The 20,390-nt window shown below is 39.5% G+C and overlaps 1 protein-coding gene across 14 annotated transcripts in view; it reads left to right on the forward strand.

Moving 5' to 3' along the window:
* plekhg4b (pleckstrin homology domain containing, family G (with RhoGef domain) member 4B) overlaps positions 1 to 20,390 on the forward strand; it is a 156,888-nt gene that overhangs the window by 72,493 nt on the left and 64,005 nt on the right. For 13 of the 14 annotated variants that reach the window (XM_073924406.1, XM_073924409.1, XM_073924412.1 and 10 more), the window contains 3 exons: positions 1,014 to 1,211; positions 4,711 to 5,113; positions 7,861 to 8,565. In XM_073924406.1, the coding sequence (XP_073780507.1) occupies positions 4,927 to 5,113; positions 7,861 to 8,565 (892 nt within the window). In that variant the 5' untranslated portion in view covers positions 1,014 to 1,211; positions 4,711 to 4,926. 14 annotated transcript variants of the gene reach the window in all.

The raw sequence follows: 20,390 nt of genomic DNA on the forward strand, positions 1-20,390 counted from the left end.
TTTTCAGATATGTATTTATTTATTTTTATGACAACTCGGCACATCCCTGCTGAAAAATCCAGCTTAAACCAGCCTAGGCTGGTTGGCAGGTTTTAGCTGGTCGATCAGGCTGGTTTTAGAGGGGTTTTGGCAACTTCCAGGTTGGTTTCCAACCATATCCACCCTGGTCTTAGCTGTTCAAGCTGGAAAATGACCAGCTAAATCCATCTAAAACCTGCTTGACCTGGTTTAAGCTGGACATAGTTGGTTTTGGCTAGGCTGGTCAAGCTGGTTTTAGCTGGTCATCTCCCAGCCTGACCACCTAAGAACAGGCTGGATATGGCTGGGAACCAGCCTAAAAGTGGACAAAACCGCTCTAAAACAGCCTGGTCGACCAGCCTTAAACCAGCCTACCAGCCTAGGCTGGTTTAAGCTGTTTTTTCAGTAGGGATATTTAGTAGAGTTTGATTGGATCTTTAACCTTTGTTCACATTTATTAACTTTTGGTAATGTTGGTGGCTGTTTTTCCCTCATTGACTTCTATTATGATGACATTTTTAATTGCAAAGTCTTGACAGCATATAATAATCATGGATTCTTGATTTTTGGTGGTTTTGTCTATAAGGAAAATGGGGACAATTGGTCATTGTTACAGTTTTACTGCTAATTTCACCTCTTTCCAACAAGAAAAAACAGCAACAATCAAGAATGCATAATTATATGCTGTCACGGCTTTGCAATCAATAAAAGTGATAATACTGGAAGGCAACGGGGCAAAAACAGCCCCCAACAAAACCAAAGGGGAGTCAATCTGAACAGATCGTGATGTTGAGTTTTGTAAGCAGTTTCCCTAAATATGTGTCAAAAAAAAGATTTGTCAGTAAAAATCATTCAATTTGCTGAAGCACAGAGAAAGTTGTGGCCTAATTAAGACTCCAAATTAACCCAGAGTGTAAGAAAACGACCCAACAGCACAGGAGGATTGAAACCAGTGTGTGATGTTTGTGTGTGATGTCATTATGTGTGTGTTGCAGGACTCGGAGTCTTTGGATCAGTGTATTGAGAGCGTGTTGTCGGCTCTGTATCCTCCGTTCAGCTCCAGCGCCGCCACCGTCCTCTGGCAGCTGTTCGGTGTGGTGGAGCGACAGTATCGAGGAGACGGCCTGCGCTGCTTCATCGACTTCCTGCTGCCCGCAAAGAGGATCCTGCACACGCTCAGACACCAGGCCTGCGTGAGTACACACACACACACACATGAACAGTAAAAAAAAAACTACACATTTATTACATGCACTGTAAAAAAATATCTGTATTTCGCAATTCACAAGCGTTTTTTATTTATTTATGGTGGTTAATTGCATTATGGGATGTTGATCTCTGCTCTGTCCACTTTTGACATTGAAAATTCAACTCTACAGTTTAACAAAGTGACTTTTATTCACATTTTAGAAATAATGTCTGTAAAAAACCTGTAAATGTGCTGCAATGTATTACGAGGTGTTTGTAGCGTAGTATACAACACCAACAGTATAGCACTGCAGACTATTATTGATGATTTGACATGATCCAGGACCGTTTCGTTCTTCAAAGCTGATCCGAGAGTTGTTGTCATAGCAACAGTTCTGCTAGCTCAAACCTGGTCGGGAGCAGGTTCAATTCATATAAACAAGATTAGATCGGGTCAGTTCAAGCTAAGATAATACAGAAAGTATGTACCCAATTCTGATATTTTCTTACAGGAGTAGTTATATACACTTGGGAAAATAATAAATATTTTTTAACTATATATATATGTTGTAGCGAGGCAGAGGGAAAACACATACACAATGGCGTGGTGTTACAAACAATTCCCCGGAGGGAGATTTATTTACACAGTGAATAAAGTGAAACAAGATGAATACGGTGCTCTTCAGGGTTAGGTGCTCTGGTGCTCCGGGGAGAAGGTGAGGTTGAGTGAGAGTTCGGGTGTTGGATCGATCAGCTGCTGGAGTCTGCTGTAGGGGAGACAGAGAGACATGTGGTTGCACTCCTCAAAAAAACATGTTTTTGGCCCACGCTTGCATTGAATGATATGCTGACACAACTCTGATAAATATTAATAAGCAATTCAAATAATATTGATAGCCTATGGTGGATGAACGCTCGACCAGGCGGTTCCTATGCTTGTTAAAGGCTTACATTTATTATTTAAGATACTCATCTAGTAATCTTTAGTCAATTTAACTTATGCTTATTAAATAATATCTCGAATTGACTCTGTCTAAAAGCGTTCAGTGCATTCAGAGAGAAATATTGCGCGTGGGAACATGAGAGGAGGATGAATGCTGGAGTCTGAAAGAGTTCAGTATTGCTGTGAGGGACAGAGAGTATTGTGGCTGGTCTGGACTGAAAGGCGTTGTGTTCCTGCAGGTTAGCGCTGTGTGAGATTAGCTGAAACCTTACGCTGCTGTATTGAGTGTTTCTCTGAGCTGCTGAAGTCTACATGATCCTGCTGCGGACATCATATCCGCTCCAACACTGATATAGCAATTAAAAGAGGTCGTGAACTGCATCGGTTTGCCTCTGAGCTCCGCTTATAACATTGTCAAATATTCCCTAATTTATGTTTGGCAGCAGTGGTTAGCACTGTGGCCTCACAGCAAGAAGGTCTCTGGTTCGAGTTCCGGCTGGGTCAGTTGGCGTTTCTGTGTGGAGTTTGCATGTTCTCCCCGTGTTGGCATGGGTTTCCTTTGGGTGCTCCAGTTTGCCCCACATGCACTATAGGTAAACATCATTTTCACACACACACTACAGACAATTTAGCTTATTCAATTCCCCTATAGCGCATGTGTTTGGACTGTGGAGTAAACCGGAGCACCTGGAGGAAACCCACACCAACACGAGAAGAACATGCAAACTCCACACAGAAACGCCAACTGACCCAGCTGAGGCTTGAACCAGCTACCCACTGCGCCACCGTGCAGCCTGAGACACAATAATTATTGTTTATATAAGGACAGAGCAGGTGATTTTTGTTTGGCATTTTTAATTATATATTTTATGTACACTCACTGGCCACTTTATTAGGTACACTGCTTGTTAACACTGCTCGTATCACATGGCTGCAACTCAAAGCATTTCGGGGTGTAGACATGGTCAAGACGATCTGCTGCAGTTCAAACTGAGCATCAGAATGGGGTGGAAAGGGGATTTAAGTGACTTTGAACGTATCATGGTTGTTGGTGGCAGCAGGCTGCTCTGAGTATTTCAGAAACTGCTGATCTACTGGGATTTTCACGCACAACCATCTCTAGGGTTTACAGAGAATGGTCTGACGAAGAGGAAATATCCAGTGAGCGGCAGTTCTGTGGGCGCAAATGCCTTGTTGATGCCGGAGGTCAGAGGAGAATGGCCAGACTGGTTCAGCTGATAGAAAGGCAACAGTAACTCAAATAAGCACTCGTTACAACCGAGCTCTGCAGAAGAGCATCTCTGAACACACAACACGTCCAACCTTGAGGCGGATGGGCTACAGCAGCAGAAGAGCACACCGGGTGCCGCTCCTGTCAGCTAAGAACAGGAAACTGAGGCTACAATTCACACAGACTCACCAAAACTGGACAATAGAAGATTGGAGAAACGTTGCTGCTCTGATGATTCTCCATTTCTGCTGACAGATTCGGATGCTCGGGTCAGAATTTGGTATCAGCAACATGAAAGCATGGATCCATCCTGCCTCATATCAACGGTTCAGGCTGGTGGTGGTGGTGTAATGGTGTGGGGGAGATTTTCTTGACACATTTTGGGTTCATTAGTACCAATTGAGCATCAACTCCACAGTCTACCTGAGTATTGCTGCTGACCATGTCCATCCCTTTATGAGCACAGTGTCTCCATCTTCTGATGGCTACTTCCAGCAGGATAACACACCATGTCATGAAGCTCAATCATCTCAGACTGGTTTCTTGAACATGACGATGAGTTCACTGTACTCAAATGGCCTCCACAGTCACCAGAGCTCAATCCAATAGAGCAGCTTTGGGATAAGGTGGAGCGGGAGATTGGCATCATGGATGCGCAGCCGACAAATCTGCAGCAACTGTGTGATGCTATCATGTCAATATGGAGCAAAATCTCTGAGGAATATTTTCAGCTTGTTGGATCTATGCCACAAAGGATTAAGGCAGTTCTGAAGGCAAAAGGGGGTCCAACCTGGTACTAGCAGGGTGTACCTAATAAAGTGGCCAGTGGGTGTATATGACATAGCTAATTGTATGTATGGTTCTTTATACATGGCCTCAGGCATATGTATGGCATGAGTTTTTCTTGAACTTTTTCATAGATTTAGAATAAATTTTAGATGAATTTTGACTAATCATGCACAGTTTCCACATTTAGTGATTAGACTTACTGACATTTTAAACGTTTTAAATAATTTAATGTATAAGAAATTATATCTAGAGAAATAAGTCTGTAAAATAAGAGGAAATGTACTGGTTTTTGTAGCGTAATATATAACACCAACCCAGACTTTAAACTATTAAACGTTCACAAAAGTCACTTTTTCACACTTTTCAAGATTAAAAGTAGTTAGAAGAAAGATCAAGACTCAATAATGCAATTCAAAAGCAGAAATAAACAGGGAAAACTAACAAAAATAGGTAAACTGCTAGCTTCTGGCTATTTTTTTAAGAGTGGTTAGTGATTGAGACCCATCGCGTCTAATAGATCTCTCCTGTTGGCTTGTGACAGCTGCGATTTAAAGGTGTGTTGCTGTACCACGAGGGATGGCCGCTGTGTCTGCATGAGAAGGTGGTTCTGCAACTGGCGCCGCTGCATAAAGTGCGTCTGCGGCAGGGAGATTTCTACCTGCAGGTGGTTCCTTTGGGCCGCAAGTCTGCCAAGCTGGTGCTGAAATGCCTGTCGGGCAGCGGGCAGGCCATCGCAGAGGTCCCGGTGTCGGAGAGCATGTACGGCAGCGTCTTCACTCCAGATTTCCTGCAAAATGTGACGCGTGATCGAAACCTCCAGCCGCTGCAGAACTGCCTCCTGAGCACCGGTTCTGTAGTTTATCGAACGCCCTGGAAAAACGTGATCAATCCTCTGCTGGTGACGAGCACGGAGGACGCACTGATGCAGGCCAGAAACAGCGGAGGTACTGTATGTACACTACAAATAAATGCTTTTCCCAGTTTTTATCTTCTTTCTAGTCAAAATATAACAACAATCCTACACCAAGAAGCATTTTCTAGACAAGCAACACATATTGGCTTGTTTTCAGAAATGATGAGTCAAAATGAAGCGAGTTGCTTTTTAAAACAAGCAAAATAACTTGCAATCGGGGTTACAAAAACAATCTTGTTTTTTTTTTCTTGTTCTTTTGGTTGCCCCATTGTCAAATTATTTTGGTTGTTTTACAGGCAGTCTTGTGTTCATTGCCTCTTCTTGTTTAATCGCTGAATGCCTCAAAGTTTGTAAGTCACTTTGGAAAGTTAAAAAGTTCACAGTAAAACAAAAATCAGAAAATCATCAATATATATATATATTTATATAGTTGAAGTCAAAATTCTTAGCCTCCCTTTTAATTTTTTTATTAATTAATTAATTTATTTGTTATTTCCCAAATAATGTTTAACAGAGCAAGTAAATGTTCACAGTATGTCTGATAATATTTTTTCTTCTGGAAAAAGTCTTATTTGTTTTATTTCGGGCAGAATAAAAGCAGTTTTTAACTTTATAACAACCATTTAAAGGTCAAAATTATTAGCCCCTTTAAACTATATAGTTTTTCAATAGTCTATAGAACAAACCGTTGTTATACAATGACTTGCCTGATTACCCTAACCTGCCTAGTTAACCTAATTAACCTAGTTAAGCCTTTAAATGTCACTTTAAGCTGAATACTAGTATCTGTAAAAATATGTAGTAGCATAACGACGGGGGGGGAGACAACTGGAGGTAAGATCCACAATGCAGGTTTATTCAGCGTCAGGCAAGCAATGATCAAACAGGTACAAACGGGTATATGCAGGCAGTCCAGAATCGTAGTCGTACAACACGCAATAGGTCGTAAGGCAGGCGGCTAAACAGGAGAACACGAATAAACAAGGCTAAGGTCTAAACACGGGAAACAAGGCAGGGAAACCGCTTTGTAATGCTACTGATACAGCTAACAAGACTCGGCACACTGGATGGGTTAATGAATGGCTTATGTAGGGTGTGTAATCAGTCTCTGACAAGACTCAGCTGGTGAGAATGTAATCAATCTTGATGAGTGAGCGTGTGTGAGTGTAACCGGAGAGCATGTATGAAGATGTAGTCCGGGGGAAGGCGGAAGTGTAGTCCTTAGTGTTCGTGTGAGAACCAGCGATCTCTGGAGAGCGATGGCTGGTTATGTGACAGTATGTGCTGTCATCATGACAAGAATAAAAGAAATCAGAACTGAGTTGTTGAAACTATTATGTTTAGAAATGTGTTGAAAAACAATTGTCTTTCTGTTAAATGAAATTGGGGGAAACTAAACAGGGGGGCTAATAATTCTGACTTTAACTGTGTGTGTATTTATATATATATATATATATATATATATATATATATATATATATACACTACATGACAAAAGTCTTGTCGCCGGTTCCTGTTGTAAGAGCAGTAAATAATAACTGGACTTCTAGTTGATGATGTGTAAAAGTGTCAGAAGGTGGATTTCTCTGCTGAATCATCTGTTGATCTGCAATCATCACCAATACTGCAGAAGACCTACTGGAACCAGCATGGAACCAAGATTCTCACAGATTCAGTCAAGTTTGGTGAAGGAGACATCATGGTTTGGGGTTCATTCAGTATGGGGGCGTGCGAGAGATCTGCAGAGTGGATGATCAACATCAACAGCCTGAGGTATCAAGACATCTGTGCTGCCCATTACATTACAAACCACAGGAGAGGGACAATTCTCCAGCAGGATAGCGCTCCTGCTCATACTTCAGCCTCCTCATCAAAGCTCCTGAAAGCAAAGTAGGTCAAGCTGCTCCAGGATTGGCCAGCCCAGTCACCAGACATGAACATTATTGAGGGTGGAGGCGTTGAAGATGAACACAAAGACTCTTGATGAGCTCTGGGAGTCCTGCTGAACGCTTTCTTCTTCATTCCAGATGACTTTATTAATCAGTGATTTGAGTCATGTCAGAGATGTATGGATGCAGTCCTCCAAGCTCATGATGGAGTCAGACACAATATTCATTCTGTCTCCACTGCAGCAGGACTTTATATTCTATACTGGACATTATTACTGTTCAGTGATGAGACTTTAGTCTAAGCAGAGTCAGACATTACTGTCCTAATCAAATCAGTCATAATCAAGACATGATCAGATTTTATTGTGCTCAAATAAGCAAAATCTAGAGGCCTTTACCTTTCATATGAGCCACTTCTGACACCAAATGATCAACTATGATCAGCCTGCTTGCATAGTTTTTCTACAATTTCTGTTTAAAGGAAAGAAGACTTTATAACACATTTCTAATCATAATAGTTTTAATAACTCATCTCTAATAACTGATTTATTTTCTCCTTTTCATGATGACAGCACATAATATTTGACTAGATATTCTTCAAAATACTAGTATTCAGCTTAAAGTGACATTTAAAGGCTTAATTAATTTGGTTTATAGTCAAATCATTGTATAAATGCCAATCGAAAAACAAATATTGCTTAAGGAGGTTAATAATATTGACCTTAACATAGTGTTTAAAAATGTAAAACAAATAAGACTTTCTCCAGAAGATAAAATATTATGGGAAGTACTGCAAAAAAATTCTGAATCTGTTCAACATCATTTGGAAAACATCTGAAAATGTTCTGTATATTGCAGATAAACTAAACATCTTTATTTGTCCTTCCAGTTGTAGGTCTGCGTGGTCAGATCAGCCCCTGCAGCACTCACGGCTCCACAGGAACGCTCAGCTCTAGAGACTCTCTGGGCGGTGAATCCACCGTATCAGAGCCGGCGCTCAGCCGAAGCCTCACCGACATGGGCATCGGTTCATTGCACCGCGAAGACTCAGACTCACAGAAGAGTCCCGATTCTAGCAGCATCCGCGGACACAAACTCCTGTCCTTCAGCACAGACCTCAGCAACCCAAACATGCGCAAACGACATCCCAGAGACTCCGCCGCTTTCGAATCACGGCGACTCTTCCGTAAATCCTACATGGAGGCTTTACAGAATCCCATGAATCTCGGCTCCAGCTCTGAATCCATTCTGGAGGAGCCGAGCTTTGCATCCGTCCCGAAGGAATCGATGGCACCGGTGCGGAAGATCTGCGCTCGAGGATGGCTGGGAGGAGATGAATCCCGAAACGGATCTCTTGCTGGGAATCCGTCCAAAAACGCAGAGCTGAGTCCCAACGAGAGACGCTCCAAATCTCTGGAACGCACTAATAATAAGACACTGCAGGTCAAAGGTCACCGGGCACGCTCTTCATCCGGCGGCTCTAACAGTGGCTTTCCTAAAAAACTCATCAATGGTTATGGGTTTCGCTTCGGAAAGCTGGAGCTGGAGGCAGCTTTCCCTGGACTGGAAAGGAGGAGCAGTAAAGAGAACTCAGGTTTGTGTTTGTTGTTTCTTCATTGTACGTTTGGACTACATCAGCGATGTCAAACTCAATTCCTGGAGGGCCGCAGCTTTGCACAGTTTAGTTCCAACCCTGCTTCAACACACTTACTGGTGGGTTTCAAACAAGCCTGATGGACTCAATTAGTTTGATCAGGTGTATTTAATTAGGGTTGGAACTAAACTGTGCAGAGCTGCGGCACTTTAGGATCTGAGTTTGAGTTTACATTAAAGGTGCAGTATGTACGTTTTACACCCAGTGGTTGAAGTAGGTATTGCACTCCTGTTTCAAAACACACGCAAGAGCAGCGTGTATTTTATCACCAACAGGAGTATGTCTGACTATCGAGTCTAAAGACTGATTCAAATCATATTATTATTTATATTATTTGCTAATTAATAACCTCATGTGGAGCTCTGAGTCTACGTCTCATTTCGGAGTCCGCTACAGTCCACCGGAGGTCACATTACGGTCACAGACACATGCTTTAAGAGCCTTCCTGACTGACTGAATGAATGAAATATGCTGTTTTCCACCAAGGCAACCCGGGGTGCTGAAATATAATTGGCTAAAGTGGCAGTAGGCAGGTTAAAAGAACCAAAACAAAGACAGATAATCACGTAGCGCACATGTTCAAAGCAGAATATCTGACTTCAGCATTGTTTTCCAGATAAACAAGAATGTTCACTGAGCATGTTCTGGTGAAAAAAATAAACAGTGGGGCTAATAATTCAGAAGGGCTAATAATTCTGACTTAAACTATATATATATATATATATATATATATATATATATATATATATATATATATATATATATATATATATATATATATATATATATATATATATATATATATATATATATATATTGTATTTTTATAAATTTTATTTTTTAATGATATATTTATTATTATTATTGTTATTATTATTATTGTTGTTGTTGTTTTTATTATTAATATTATTTTTATTATTATTATTAATATTAATATTTTTATTGTTATTATTATTACTTTTATTATTATTATTATTATTATTATTATTGTTATTATTAATATTAAAATTTTTATTGTTATTATTATTACTTTTATTATTATTATTATTATTATTATTATTATTGTTATTATTAATATTAATATTAATTTTGTTGTATGTATATTTTATTATATTATGTAAATTTATGAAGCCAATAATAACTTTCTTTATTACTTATTTATTATTTTTTAATCTATTTAAATGCATTTAATTTGACTAATAAAAAATATTATTAAAGGTTGAATTTTAACAATGCTTTTAGGTTGTAGTAAATATTAATTATAGTATATACTGTATGACTTTATGCAAATATACTCTATGTACTTTGTATTAGTGGCTAAACAAAAATATTTATAGTTTACATTTTGCAATTATGAACGGCACGGTGGCACAGTGGGTAGCGCTGTCGCCTCACTGCAAGAAGGTCACTGGTTCGAATCCCGGCTGGGTCAGTTGGCAGTTCTCCCTGTGTTGGCGTGGGTTTTCTCTGGGTGCTCCAGTTTCCCCCACAGTCCAAACACATGCACTATAGGGGAATTGATAAGTGTGTGTGAAGGAGTGTATGGGTGTTTCCCAGTACTAGAGTGCGGCTGAAAGGGCTTCAGCTGTGTAAAACTTATGCTGGAATAGTTGGCGGTTCATTCCGCTGTGGCGACCTCTGAAATAGAGATTAAGCCGAAGGAAATTGAATGAATGAATGTTGTTTTGTTAGTGGTTGTGAGTGATTATCTTCTGTGGTGAATATGAATGTGTGAGGTTCATAACAGGTTTATTATTGGTGGTTTATAATCAGAGATTACTGTGGTGATCTGGTGAGTGTGTAAATGTTGAAGAGTGTCTCCCCGTGGTCGTTAGTTTGTGATAGTGTGTGTGTGTGTGTGTTCTGAGGCGTTGTGTTTACAGATGATGCTGGTGTTGTGTAATAATGGCCTGCAGGCAAACACAGGTCTGTGATCAGACACTCGTCATTCCTCCAGCTGCACTTTACGGCTCCGAGCAGCTGATAGTGTGTGTTATATGTGAGAGAGTGTGTGTGAGAATGTATATGAGTGTGTGTGTTTGTGTCTGAGTGAACGTGTGTGTGTGTGTGTGTGTGTGTGTGTGTGTGTGTGTGTGTGTGTGTGTGTGTGTGTGTGTGTGTGTGTGTGTGTCTGAGTGTGTGTTTTTCTCTATTTTTGTTTGTGTGTGTGTTAAAGAGAGAAAATGTGTGAATAAGTGCCTGTGTGTGTATTTGTGTGTGTGTGTGTGTGTGTGTGTGTATTTGTGTGTGTGTGTGTGTGTGTGTGTGTGTGTGTGTGTGTGTATTTGTGTGTGTGTGTGTGTGTGTATTTGTGTGTGTGTGTGTGTGTGTATGTGTGTGTGTGTGTGTGTGTGTGTGTGTGTGTGTGTATGTGTGTGTCTGAGTGTGTGTTTGTCTCTATTTTTGTTTGTGTTTGTGTTAAAGAGAGAAAATGTGTGAATAAGTACTTGTGTGTGTATTTTGGTCTGTGTGTGTGTGTGTGTGTGTGTGTCTGAGTGTGTGTTTATCTCTCTTTTTGTTTGCGTGTGTGTTAAAGAGAGAAAGTGTGTGAATAAGTGCCTGTGTGTGTGTGTATTTGTGTGTGTGTATTTGTGTGTGTGTGTATGTGTGTGTGTGTATTTGTGTGTGTGTATTTGTGTGTGTGTGTGTGTGTATGTGTGTTTGTGTGTGTGTGTATTTGTGTGTGTGTGTATTTGTGTCTCTGTGTGTGTCTGCATGTGTGTATAAATTTGTGTCTCTGTCTGTTTGTATTTGTGTCTATTGTGTGTACCTGTATTTGTATGCATATGTGTGTGTGTAATGTTGAGCCCTGCCCTGTTCTGCTGCAAATCAGTCTGTGTGTCTGCTTGTCTCTCAGTGTTGGCTGTGATGTTCAGCCCAAAAGCACGACACTGTGATTCAGTGATTCCGTGTTTCTTTGATTCTGTGATTGTGTAATTCTGTGAATTTATGATTCAGTGATTCTGCGATTCTGTGATTCTGCAGTTCAGTGATTCTGTGTTACCTGATTCTGCGATTCAGTGATTCTGATATTCAGACATTCTGCGATTCAGTGATTTAATGAATCTTTGATTCAGCAATTCTGCGATTTTGTAATTCTGTGATTTTGCAATTCGGTGATTCAGATATTCTGAGGTTCTGAGATTCTGTGATTCTTTGATTCTTTGATTCTGTGATTCTGTGATTTTTATGTTTCTGAGATTCTGTGATTCTGTGATTTTTGTGATTCTGTGATTTTGCAATTCTGTGATTTTGCGATTCGGTAATTCAGATATTCTGAGGTTCTGAGATTCTGTGATTCTTTGATTCTGTGATTCTGTGATTTTGCAATTCTGTGATTTTGTGATTTTTATGATTTTGTGATTCAGCGATTCAGTGATTCTGAGATTTTTGTGATTCAGCGATTCTGGGATTCAGTGATTTTGAGATTTTTGTGATTCAACGATTCTGTAATTTTGTGATTCAGCGATTTGGTGATTCAGTGATTCTGAGATTTTTATGAATCATGCTATTCTATGATTTTGTGATTCTGCGATTCTGTGATTCTGCAATTTTGTGATTTCAGCGACTCTGTGATTTTGTGATTCTGCAATTCAGTGATTCAGCGATTCAGCAATTCTGTGATTTTTGTGATTCAGGAATTTTATGAGTCAATGATTCAGTGATTCTGAGATTCTGTGATTTTGTGATTTTGTGATTCAGTGACTGCAATTTTGTGATTCAATGATTCAGTGATTCTGAGATTCTGTAATTTTGTGATTCTGTGATTCTGCGATTTTGTGATTCAATGATTCAGTGATTCTAAAATTCTGTGATTCAGTGATTTTGTGATTCAATGATTCATTGATTCTGAGATTCTGTGATTTAGTGATTCTGTGATTCTGTGATTCAGCGATTTTGTGATTTAATGATTCAGTGATTCTGAGATTTAGTGATTCAGTGATTCTGTGATTCGATGATTTTGTGATTCAGTGATTCTGAGATTCTGTGATTCTGTGATTTTGTGATTCTGCGATTTTGTGATTCAATGATTCAGTGATTCTGAAATTCTGTGATTCAGTGATTTGGTGATTCATTGATTCTGAGATTCTGTGATTTAGTGATTCAGTGATTCTGTGATTCAGCGATTTTTTTGATTTAATGATTCAGTGATTTTGAGATTTAGTGATTCTGTGATTCAGTGATTATGTGATTCAGTGATTTTATGATTCTGTGATTTTGTGATTTAGTGATTCTGGGATTCAGGGATTCTGTGATTCAGTCATTCTGTTATTCAGGGATTCTGTGATTCAGTCATTTTGTGTTTCAGTGATTCTGAGATTCAGGGATTCTGTGATTCAGTCATTCTGTGATTCAGTGATTCTGTGATTCAGTGATTCTGTGATTCAGGAATTCTGTGATTCTGTGATTCTGTGATTCAGTGATTCTGTGATTCAGGGATTCTGTGATTCAGTCATTCTGTGATTCAGTGATTCTGTGATTCGGTGATTCTGTGATTCAGTGTTTCTGTGATTCTGTGATTCTGTGATTCAGTGATTCTGTGATTCAGGGATTCTGTGATTCAGTCATTCTGTGATTCTGTGATTCTGTGATTCAGTCATTCTGTGATTCAGTGATTCTGTGATTCTGTGATTCGGTGATTCTGTGATTCAGTCATTCTGTGATTCTGTGATTCAGTGATTCTGTGATTCAGGGATTCTGTGATTCAGTCATTCTGTGATTCAGTGATTCTGTGATTCAGTCATTCTGTGATTCTGTGTTTCAGTGATTCTGAGATTCAGGGATTCTGTGATTCAGTCATTCTGTGATTCAGTGATTCTGTGATTCAGTGATTCTGTGATTCAGTGATTCTGTGATTCGGTGATTCTGTGATTCAGGAATTCTGTGATTCTTTGATTCAGGGATTCTGTGATTCAGTCATTCTGTGATTCAGTCATTCTGTGTCCACTGTTTTATGAAGCTCTTTCTGTTGTTAAGCTCGTGAATGACAGTCAGTGTCTGTTTTGTGCTTCAGGACTGCATTGTGGCTTTTATCCGGAGGAAATTCCAAGCTGTTCGACATTCTTGAGAGACACATACACACACTCACACACACACACACACACACACACACACACACACACACACACACACTCACATACACTCATGGATTAATTAACATGTATCTTCATATTTCACACACACACACACACACACACACACACACACACACACACACACACACATACACTCATGCATTAATTAACATGTATCTTTTCATATTTTACACACTCACACACACACACACACACACACACACACTGTGACACAGGAGCTGGTTCAGGTAAATCCCCCTGTTCTCAGTCTTTCCCACAGATGTGTGCATGTGTGTGTGTGTGTGTGTGTGTGTGTATCTAGTGTCGCTCCAGAGGGAGGATCTCTGTCCTGCATTCACTCATACAGACAGGCTTTGTGTTTGTCCAGCATCTCCACGTTAAATCTGCTCTCCTGCAAACCCCGAGAGAAGAGAACAAACACCACACACACTTTCAGGCCCGCTCACGTTACACCGCTGCGCTTTTACTGCGGCCTTTTTCATTCAATTGATTCCCTCTTGATTCAAAACCGGTTCCCATGATGCTCCGTCTGACTCAGAGACGCATGCAGAGTCAGACAAATGAAGCTGAACACTGACTCTGCAGGAATGTGTGGCTTTATATGTAAACAAAGGGAAAACTATTTTTGTAAATCAAGTCAGGGAGTCAGATGAACTGATTCAAAGTACTGTATATTGCATCAGCTTTAGAAAATCAATATTTTTAACCATTTCTCATTGAATATAGACAAGTTTTGGTGCAAATGTAATTTTTCACAGTATTTCCTATAATATTTTTTTCTTCTGGAGAAACTCCTATTTGTTTTATTTTGGCAATAAAAGCAGTTTTTAATTGTTTTAAGCCCATTTTAGGGTCAATATTAGGTCCCACTTTATATTAAGTGTGCTTAACTACTAAGTACTTGCATCAAAAAAATAAATACAATGTACCTACTGTGTGTTTAATGTATTTGAGAACACTTGTGGTGCTTTTCAGTTGGGATAGAGGTTGGGTTATGGACAGGTTTGGTGGTATGGGTAGGCATGGACCACCTAAGCAAGACAGGGGAGGAGACTGAACACCTTCCACCTAAGAGGTCTGCGTCACATTCTGGGCATTACCTGGCAGGACAAAGTCTCCAGTCTTGACTCGAGCCGGCCTTTCCAGCATGTATACCATGCTCCGACGACGTAGACTGCGCTGGCTTGGCCATGTGCGCCGTATGGAGGATGGGAGAATCCCAAAGGATATCCTTTACGGAGAACTCTAATCTGGGAAGAGAACCACAGGACACCCATTTCTGAGATTTAAAGATGTCGTGAAGAGGGACATGAAGGCCCTCGACATAAACAGAGGACAAGCGAGTTCACCGAAAGGTGCAGAGCGTCAGCCAGGGAGGCACCTATCAATGCGACTGCTGCGGTAAAGAACGCCTCTCCAGTATTGGTCTCTTCAGCCACCATTGACGCTGTCTCAGACAATCAGTCATGCCTCAATATAAGAGCTAGGATACGTCATCCATGGTCAACACTGACTACATGGTGTAAGGCAGGGGTCTCAAACTCGCGGCCCGCGGGCCATTTGTGGCCCTCAGTGAAATATTTTGTGGCCCGCGCCGACCGCTGTACACTGACAGATTCAGCGGAGCGGGGAGAGAGAGCGCTCCCCGCTCCACTGATTCTATCCGTACACAGCGCGCTTGTCACTCAATGCACGTTGTCGCGCGCATTCTGATCAGCTGTGTTGTCGCGCGCGTACTCAAGAGCGGTGTTAACGCGCGCCTACTGAAGGGCGGGACCGAGGGTGTGTCGCGTCGCGGGGGCACTTTTGATCATTTTGGAAGGGCACTTTCTATGCAAGACTAAAAAGGGCATGTGCACTGCACAGGTTGAGCCCTATGTGTGCACGTGCCTGCCCTGCATCTTATATATATTATCAGCCTGATCTCACGAGAAAACGTAAGTATTTTACGTTTTGCCAGTTTAGTGGCTAATTCGTACGAATTCGTACGAGTTCAGTCGTACGAAATGGTATGATTTTTAAAAGGAGGCGTGGCACCTGACCCCACCCCTAACCCCAACCGTCATTGGGGGATAAGCAAATCGTACTAAATTGTACGAATTAGATCGTACGAATTCATACGACTTAGCCACTAAATGAAAAAGTTCCGAATTGCCGTGAGATTGTGTTGATATTATAGGTAGATACAGACTGGTACAGACTGATGTGACTGGAGTGGGGTGGGGGTGTTTTATTTATACATATATACGCCTTTTTTTAGGTGAGGGAATGGAAGTTTTGAGTGAGTTCCCCCACTTTTTTCCCCTAGGACTTCAATAAGTCAAAGTACAGGTCTAGACTTAATGATGATCATCTTCAAGCCATACTGAGGGTCTCAACTGCTTCCGCTCTAAAGCCAAATGTGGTTCAGATTTGTGAGAAGAAGCGCTGTCAAGTCTCTGGCAGCAAGGAGTAGGCAAAAGATGCCATGTTCAGAAGAACTGTTCATAATCTTCACTTAATGTTCTATTGATGTTCAGGACACTTCATGTTCAGAAGAAATAATTAAAACTGTTAATAATGACATTTGAGGACTTTTTTTTTGTGAAATCCCTTTTGCGGCCCAGCCTCACCCAGACTTTGCCTCCTGCGGCCCCCAGGTAAATTGAGTTTGAGACCCCTGGTGTAAGGGATGGTCAACAGTGTATTTACAAATGTAATTACAAAGGTTAATTACAGATGTAATTACATACATGTATTTAATCAAGCATAAGTACACAGTAAATACATGTATTTGCACAATAAGTACATTGTAACAAACTATTAATTTCTGTGTAAGTACAAATTAGTTAAGGCCACTTAATATACAGTGGGACCCAATATTATTAGCTCCTTTAAGCAATATTAGTTTTGGATTGTCTCCAGAACAAACCACTATTATACAGTGACTTGCCTAATTACTCTAACTTTACCCCAATTAACCTAGTGAAGCCTTTAAATCAGTGGTTCTCAAACTGTGGTACGCGTACCACTAGTGGTACGCGGGCTTCCTCCTAGTGGTACGCGGAGGAATCGCCAAATAATGAAAGAAACAATTAACACTTTTAATCCTTTGATGCGTAATATAACATTGATGTGATCAGCATTGTCTGCTTGGTGAAGCGTACGATCACAACGCTGTGCTTAGAATGTTTATTTTAGTGCTTTGTGACATAAGCTGCTGAAAATCAGTTACCGAAGTTTAAGCATTGATTCTGAAGCGTGATTTGACTGACATGAAAAGTAGCCAATCACAGTCGACCTTTTCTAGTCGCGTGAAACGTAAGGGCGGGACAAAGGCTTTCTGTGTTGCAGAGACAGAGAAAGCAGCTTAAAAACAAATGTTTTGTTGGAATATTGCTTCTCGGATGTTTTCACTATAGAGATGTCTAGCAGAGTAATTAAACCGCGGACATATTTCCTGCCTTTTTGATGATCTACATACACGTTTCGCTCTCCGACAGCCAGTCGACTCGCCTCTGACCTGTCACTCCTCTAAATACATTCTGAATGGCGGCGCGGGAATGAAGGTATTGCGCAATTACTCATTTCTGCAAATGTGGCGAGTGCTTTATTTTAACACGAGAGAGCGCATTCATGTACGCAAATCGCTAAAACAGATATGCTAGCTCCTAAATAGTTTTTTTTTTTTCAAATGAACTGCAAGTCCTCTCATGATCGCCTGTGTGCTCAGATTGAATACAATCGCGATCTCTCCACTATTAAAGTAGACATTATTTATCTTTGCTCCTTGACTAAATTTAGTCAAACGTATTCAAAGTTATCAAGTATTTAGAATTAGATTGATGCATGATCGATGACAATGCAAATGGTCTTCTTATTTGGCTGTATTGTGAAGTGAAACTTACTTTTAGCAAAGGGGGACTTATTTCTTTACGACAAAAGAATTATGCTGGAAATGTTTCTGGATGAGGTATTTGTGTGATTTAACGTTATACATTTAGCTGTATTCTGATCTGTCTTAAAGCATTACAGGTCAAAACAATTCGTTGTTACGTATTGTTTATTTATCACAATTTACAATAAGGCTCTTAAAGCACTGCTTTGATAAATGTAGTGTTGTCATATTTCAAATACCTCAAGTAAAATGAAGTCATTTATTTATTTTTTTTTACTGACAGTGTACTTGTATTATTTTTTTTTGTATTTTAGATTAAGATCAAGTGTAAAATAAAATCTACATGTGATGTACAGCTATTTAAGAAACAGATTTGCCATATTGTAAAGAAAAATAGTGTAAAATATGTAAATAAAAGGCTAAATTTAAATATTTTTACCATATACTTTAATTAAACCTTTCAAAGCTTGAAAATATTGTTTAAAAATGGGCAAAAAGTGTCTCTATGGCCTTAAAGTTTATGTGGTAGTTTTGCCAGTGCTATTGAAAAAAGATTAATTGTCATGAAAAGAAAAATTGACTATAATTCCTTTGTTAGTGCAAATTCCTATACATGTAGCTTTGAGATTTAAGCAATTAAACCATTCAATCAGGTTTCCACGTAAAAAAGTGATTTCATAATAAAAATCTGATTATTTTTTTTTCAAAAGTAACCAACTAGTACTTTTTAAAAGAGTACTTTGTACTTTTACCTAATATTAGTATTATTTACTAAAATTTGTGTTATTTTAGCAGTGTAATAGTATTTTTCCTTGAGTACAAAAAAGATTTCACAAGCATTTAGTGCAGGTTTATTATATTATTAATATATGATTAATAAATATTATTATTATTATTATTAATGGTTTTTATGTGTATCTATTCCTATGCAATGTTTTATGGGTTGCTGAGAATACATTTCAGGTCTTCAATACATAGCATGTCAGTCTTGAAAAAAAATAGGTGCTGGAATTGATTTTCATTAGGCTGTGCCTGTATGAACCCTGTCATATGTAGATTTAACATTTCAAGATTTGTCTAAAAGTGTATGAATATGACATATAGCCTATATTTATAAGGTCCAAGCAACATTTCCAGCTTTTGATGAATAGGCTATTATGAATACTTTAAATTTAAGTGCAGCAGTTTTCTTTTTACTTTTTAAGAACAGCGCCATTTTTTATGAACCTTTAAAAGCACATTTTAACTAAAACGTTTTTTTTTTTTTTTATCTGCAAGCACAGTTAATGTTCAGACTATTTAAAATGTTTAAAGTGACTGACAATAATACATATTCTTAATAATAGGAATTAATCTGCATCGTTTTTAAACTCTGCACACATGTAGCTGCTTAATTAGGCCCACAACGCTATTTTTAATACTGGTAAAAAAATAGCGTCGTAAGGTGGTACTTGGAGAGACAATTTTTTTCTAAGGTGGTACTTGGTGAAAAAAGTTTGAGAACCACTGCTTTAAATGTTACTTTAAGCTGAATACTAGTGTCTTGAAGAATATCTAGTCAAATATTATGTGCTGTCATCATGACAAGGAGAAAATAAATCAGTTATTGTAGATGAGTTATTAAAACTATTATGATTAGAAACGTGTGGAGAAAATAGTCTCTGTTAATATAGTTATAGCTGTATATATAGTAACAGGTTGGACCCCTTTTTGCCTTCAGAACTGCCTTAATCCTTCATGGCGTAGATCCAACAAGCTACTGGAAATATTCCTCAGAGATTTCCTCCATATTGACATGATAGCATCACGCAGTTGCTGCAGATTTGTCGGCTGCACATCCATGATGCCAATCTCCCGTTCCACCACATCCCAAAGCTGCTCTATTGGATTGAGCTCTGGTGACTGGGGAGGCCATTTGAGTACAGTAAACTCATTGTCATGTTCAAGAAACCAGTCTGAGATGATTGAGCTTTATGACATGGTGTGTTATCCTGCTGGAAGTAGCCATCAGAAGATGGAGACACTGTGCTCATAAAGGGATGGACATGGTCAGCAACAATACTCAGGTAGGCTGTGGCGTTGACACCATGCTCAATTAGGGAAGATTTATTAGTGTTATTTAGATGATGAATTATGCGTTAAGTGTTTACATGTGAAAATGAAACTACTTGTACCTGATACTTACCTAAAGTGGTAGGACCCCAAAAAAGGCAGGAGTTTGGCCAATATAAACAGCAGCCAAACCCCCAGACCAGTTGCTTGTAAACCAAGTCAGCGAGAACCTTACAGTGGTACCTCGAGCAAACCTCCCTGTATGTATATTGTAGACACTTCTTTTATTTTGTATAAATATTTTTCATCTTTATTTTTCTGTTTTGTTTTTACTTTGTTACTTTGGATTTTTGGTATTTGGACACTTGTGTATGTATATTCTTCACTATGGACTGTTTTCACCTGCCAGCACTGTAAATAAAACACTGGAGTGCTATCGAGTACGCCTTCATTTTGTTGTCCCAGAACCCAGTTTTCCCTACCAGAGCGAGCTGAGGCCCTCTCTGTCACAGTACTAATGGGTCCAAAGTGTGCCAAGAAAATCTCCCCCACAACATTACACCACCACCACCAGCCTGAACCACTGATACAAGGCAGGATGGATCCATGCTTTCATGTTGTTGATGGCAGATTCTGACCCGAGCATCTGAATGTGTCAGCAGAAATGGAGACTCATCAGAGCAGGCAACGTTTCTCCAATCTATTATTGTCCAGTTTTGGTGAGTCTGTGTGAATTGTAG

The sequence above is a fragment of the Danio rerio genome, chromosome 16 (assembly GCF_049306965.1).
Source record: "Danio rerio strain Tuebingen ecotype United States chromosome 16, GRCz12tu, whole genome shotgun sequence".
Classification (NCBI taxonomy): domain Eukaryota; kingdom Metazoa; phylum Chordata; class Actinopteri; order Cypriniformes; family Danionidae; genus Danio; species Danio rerio.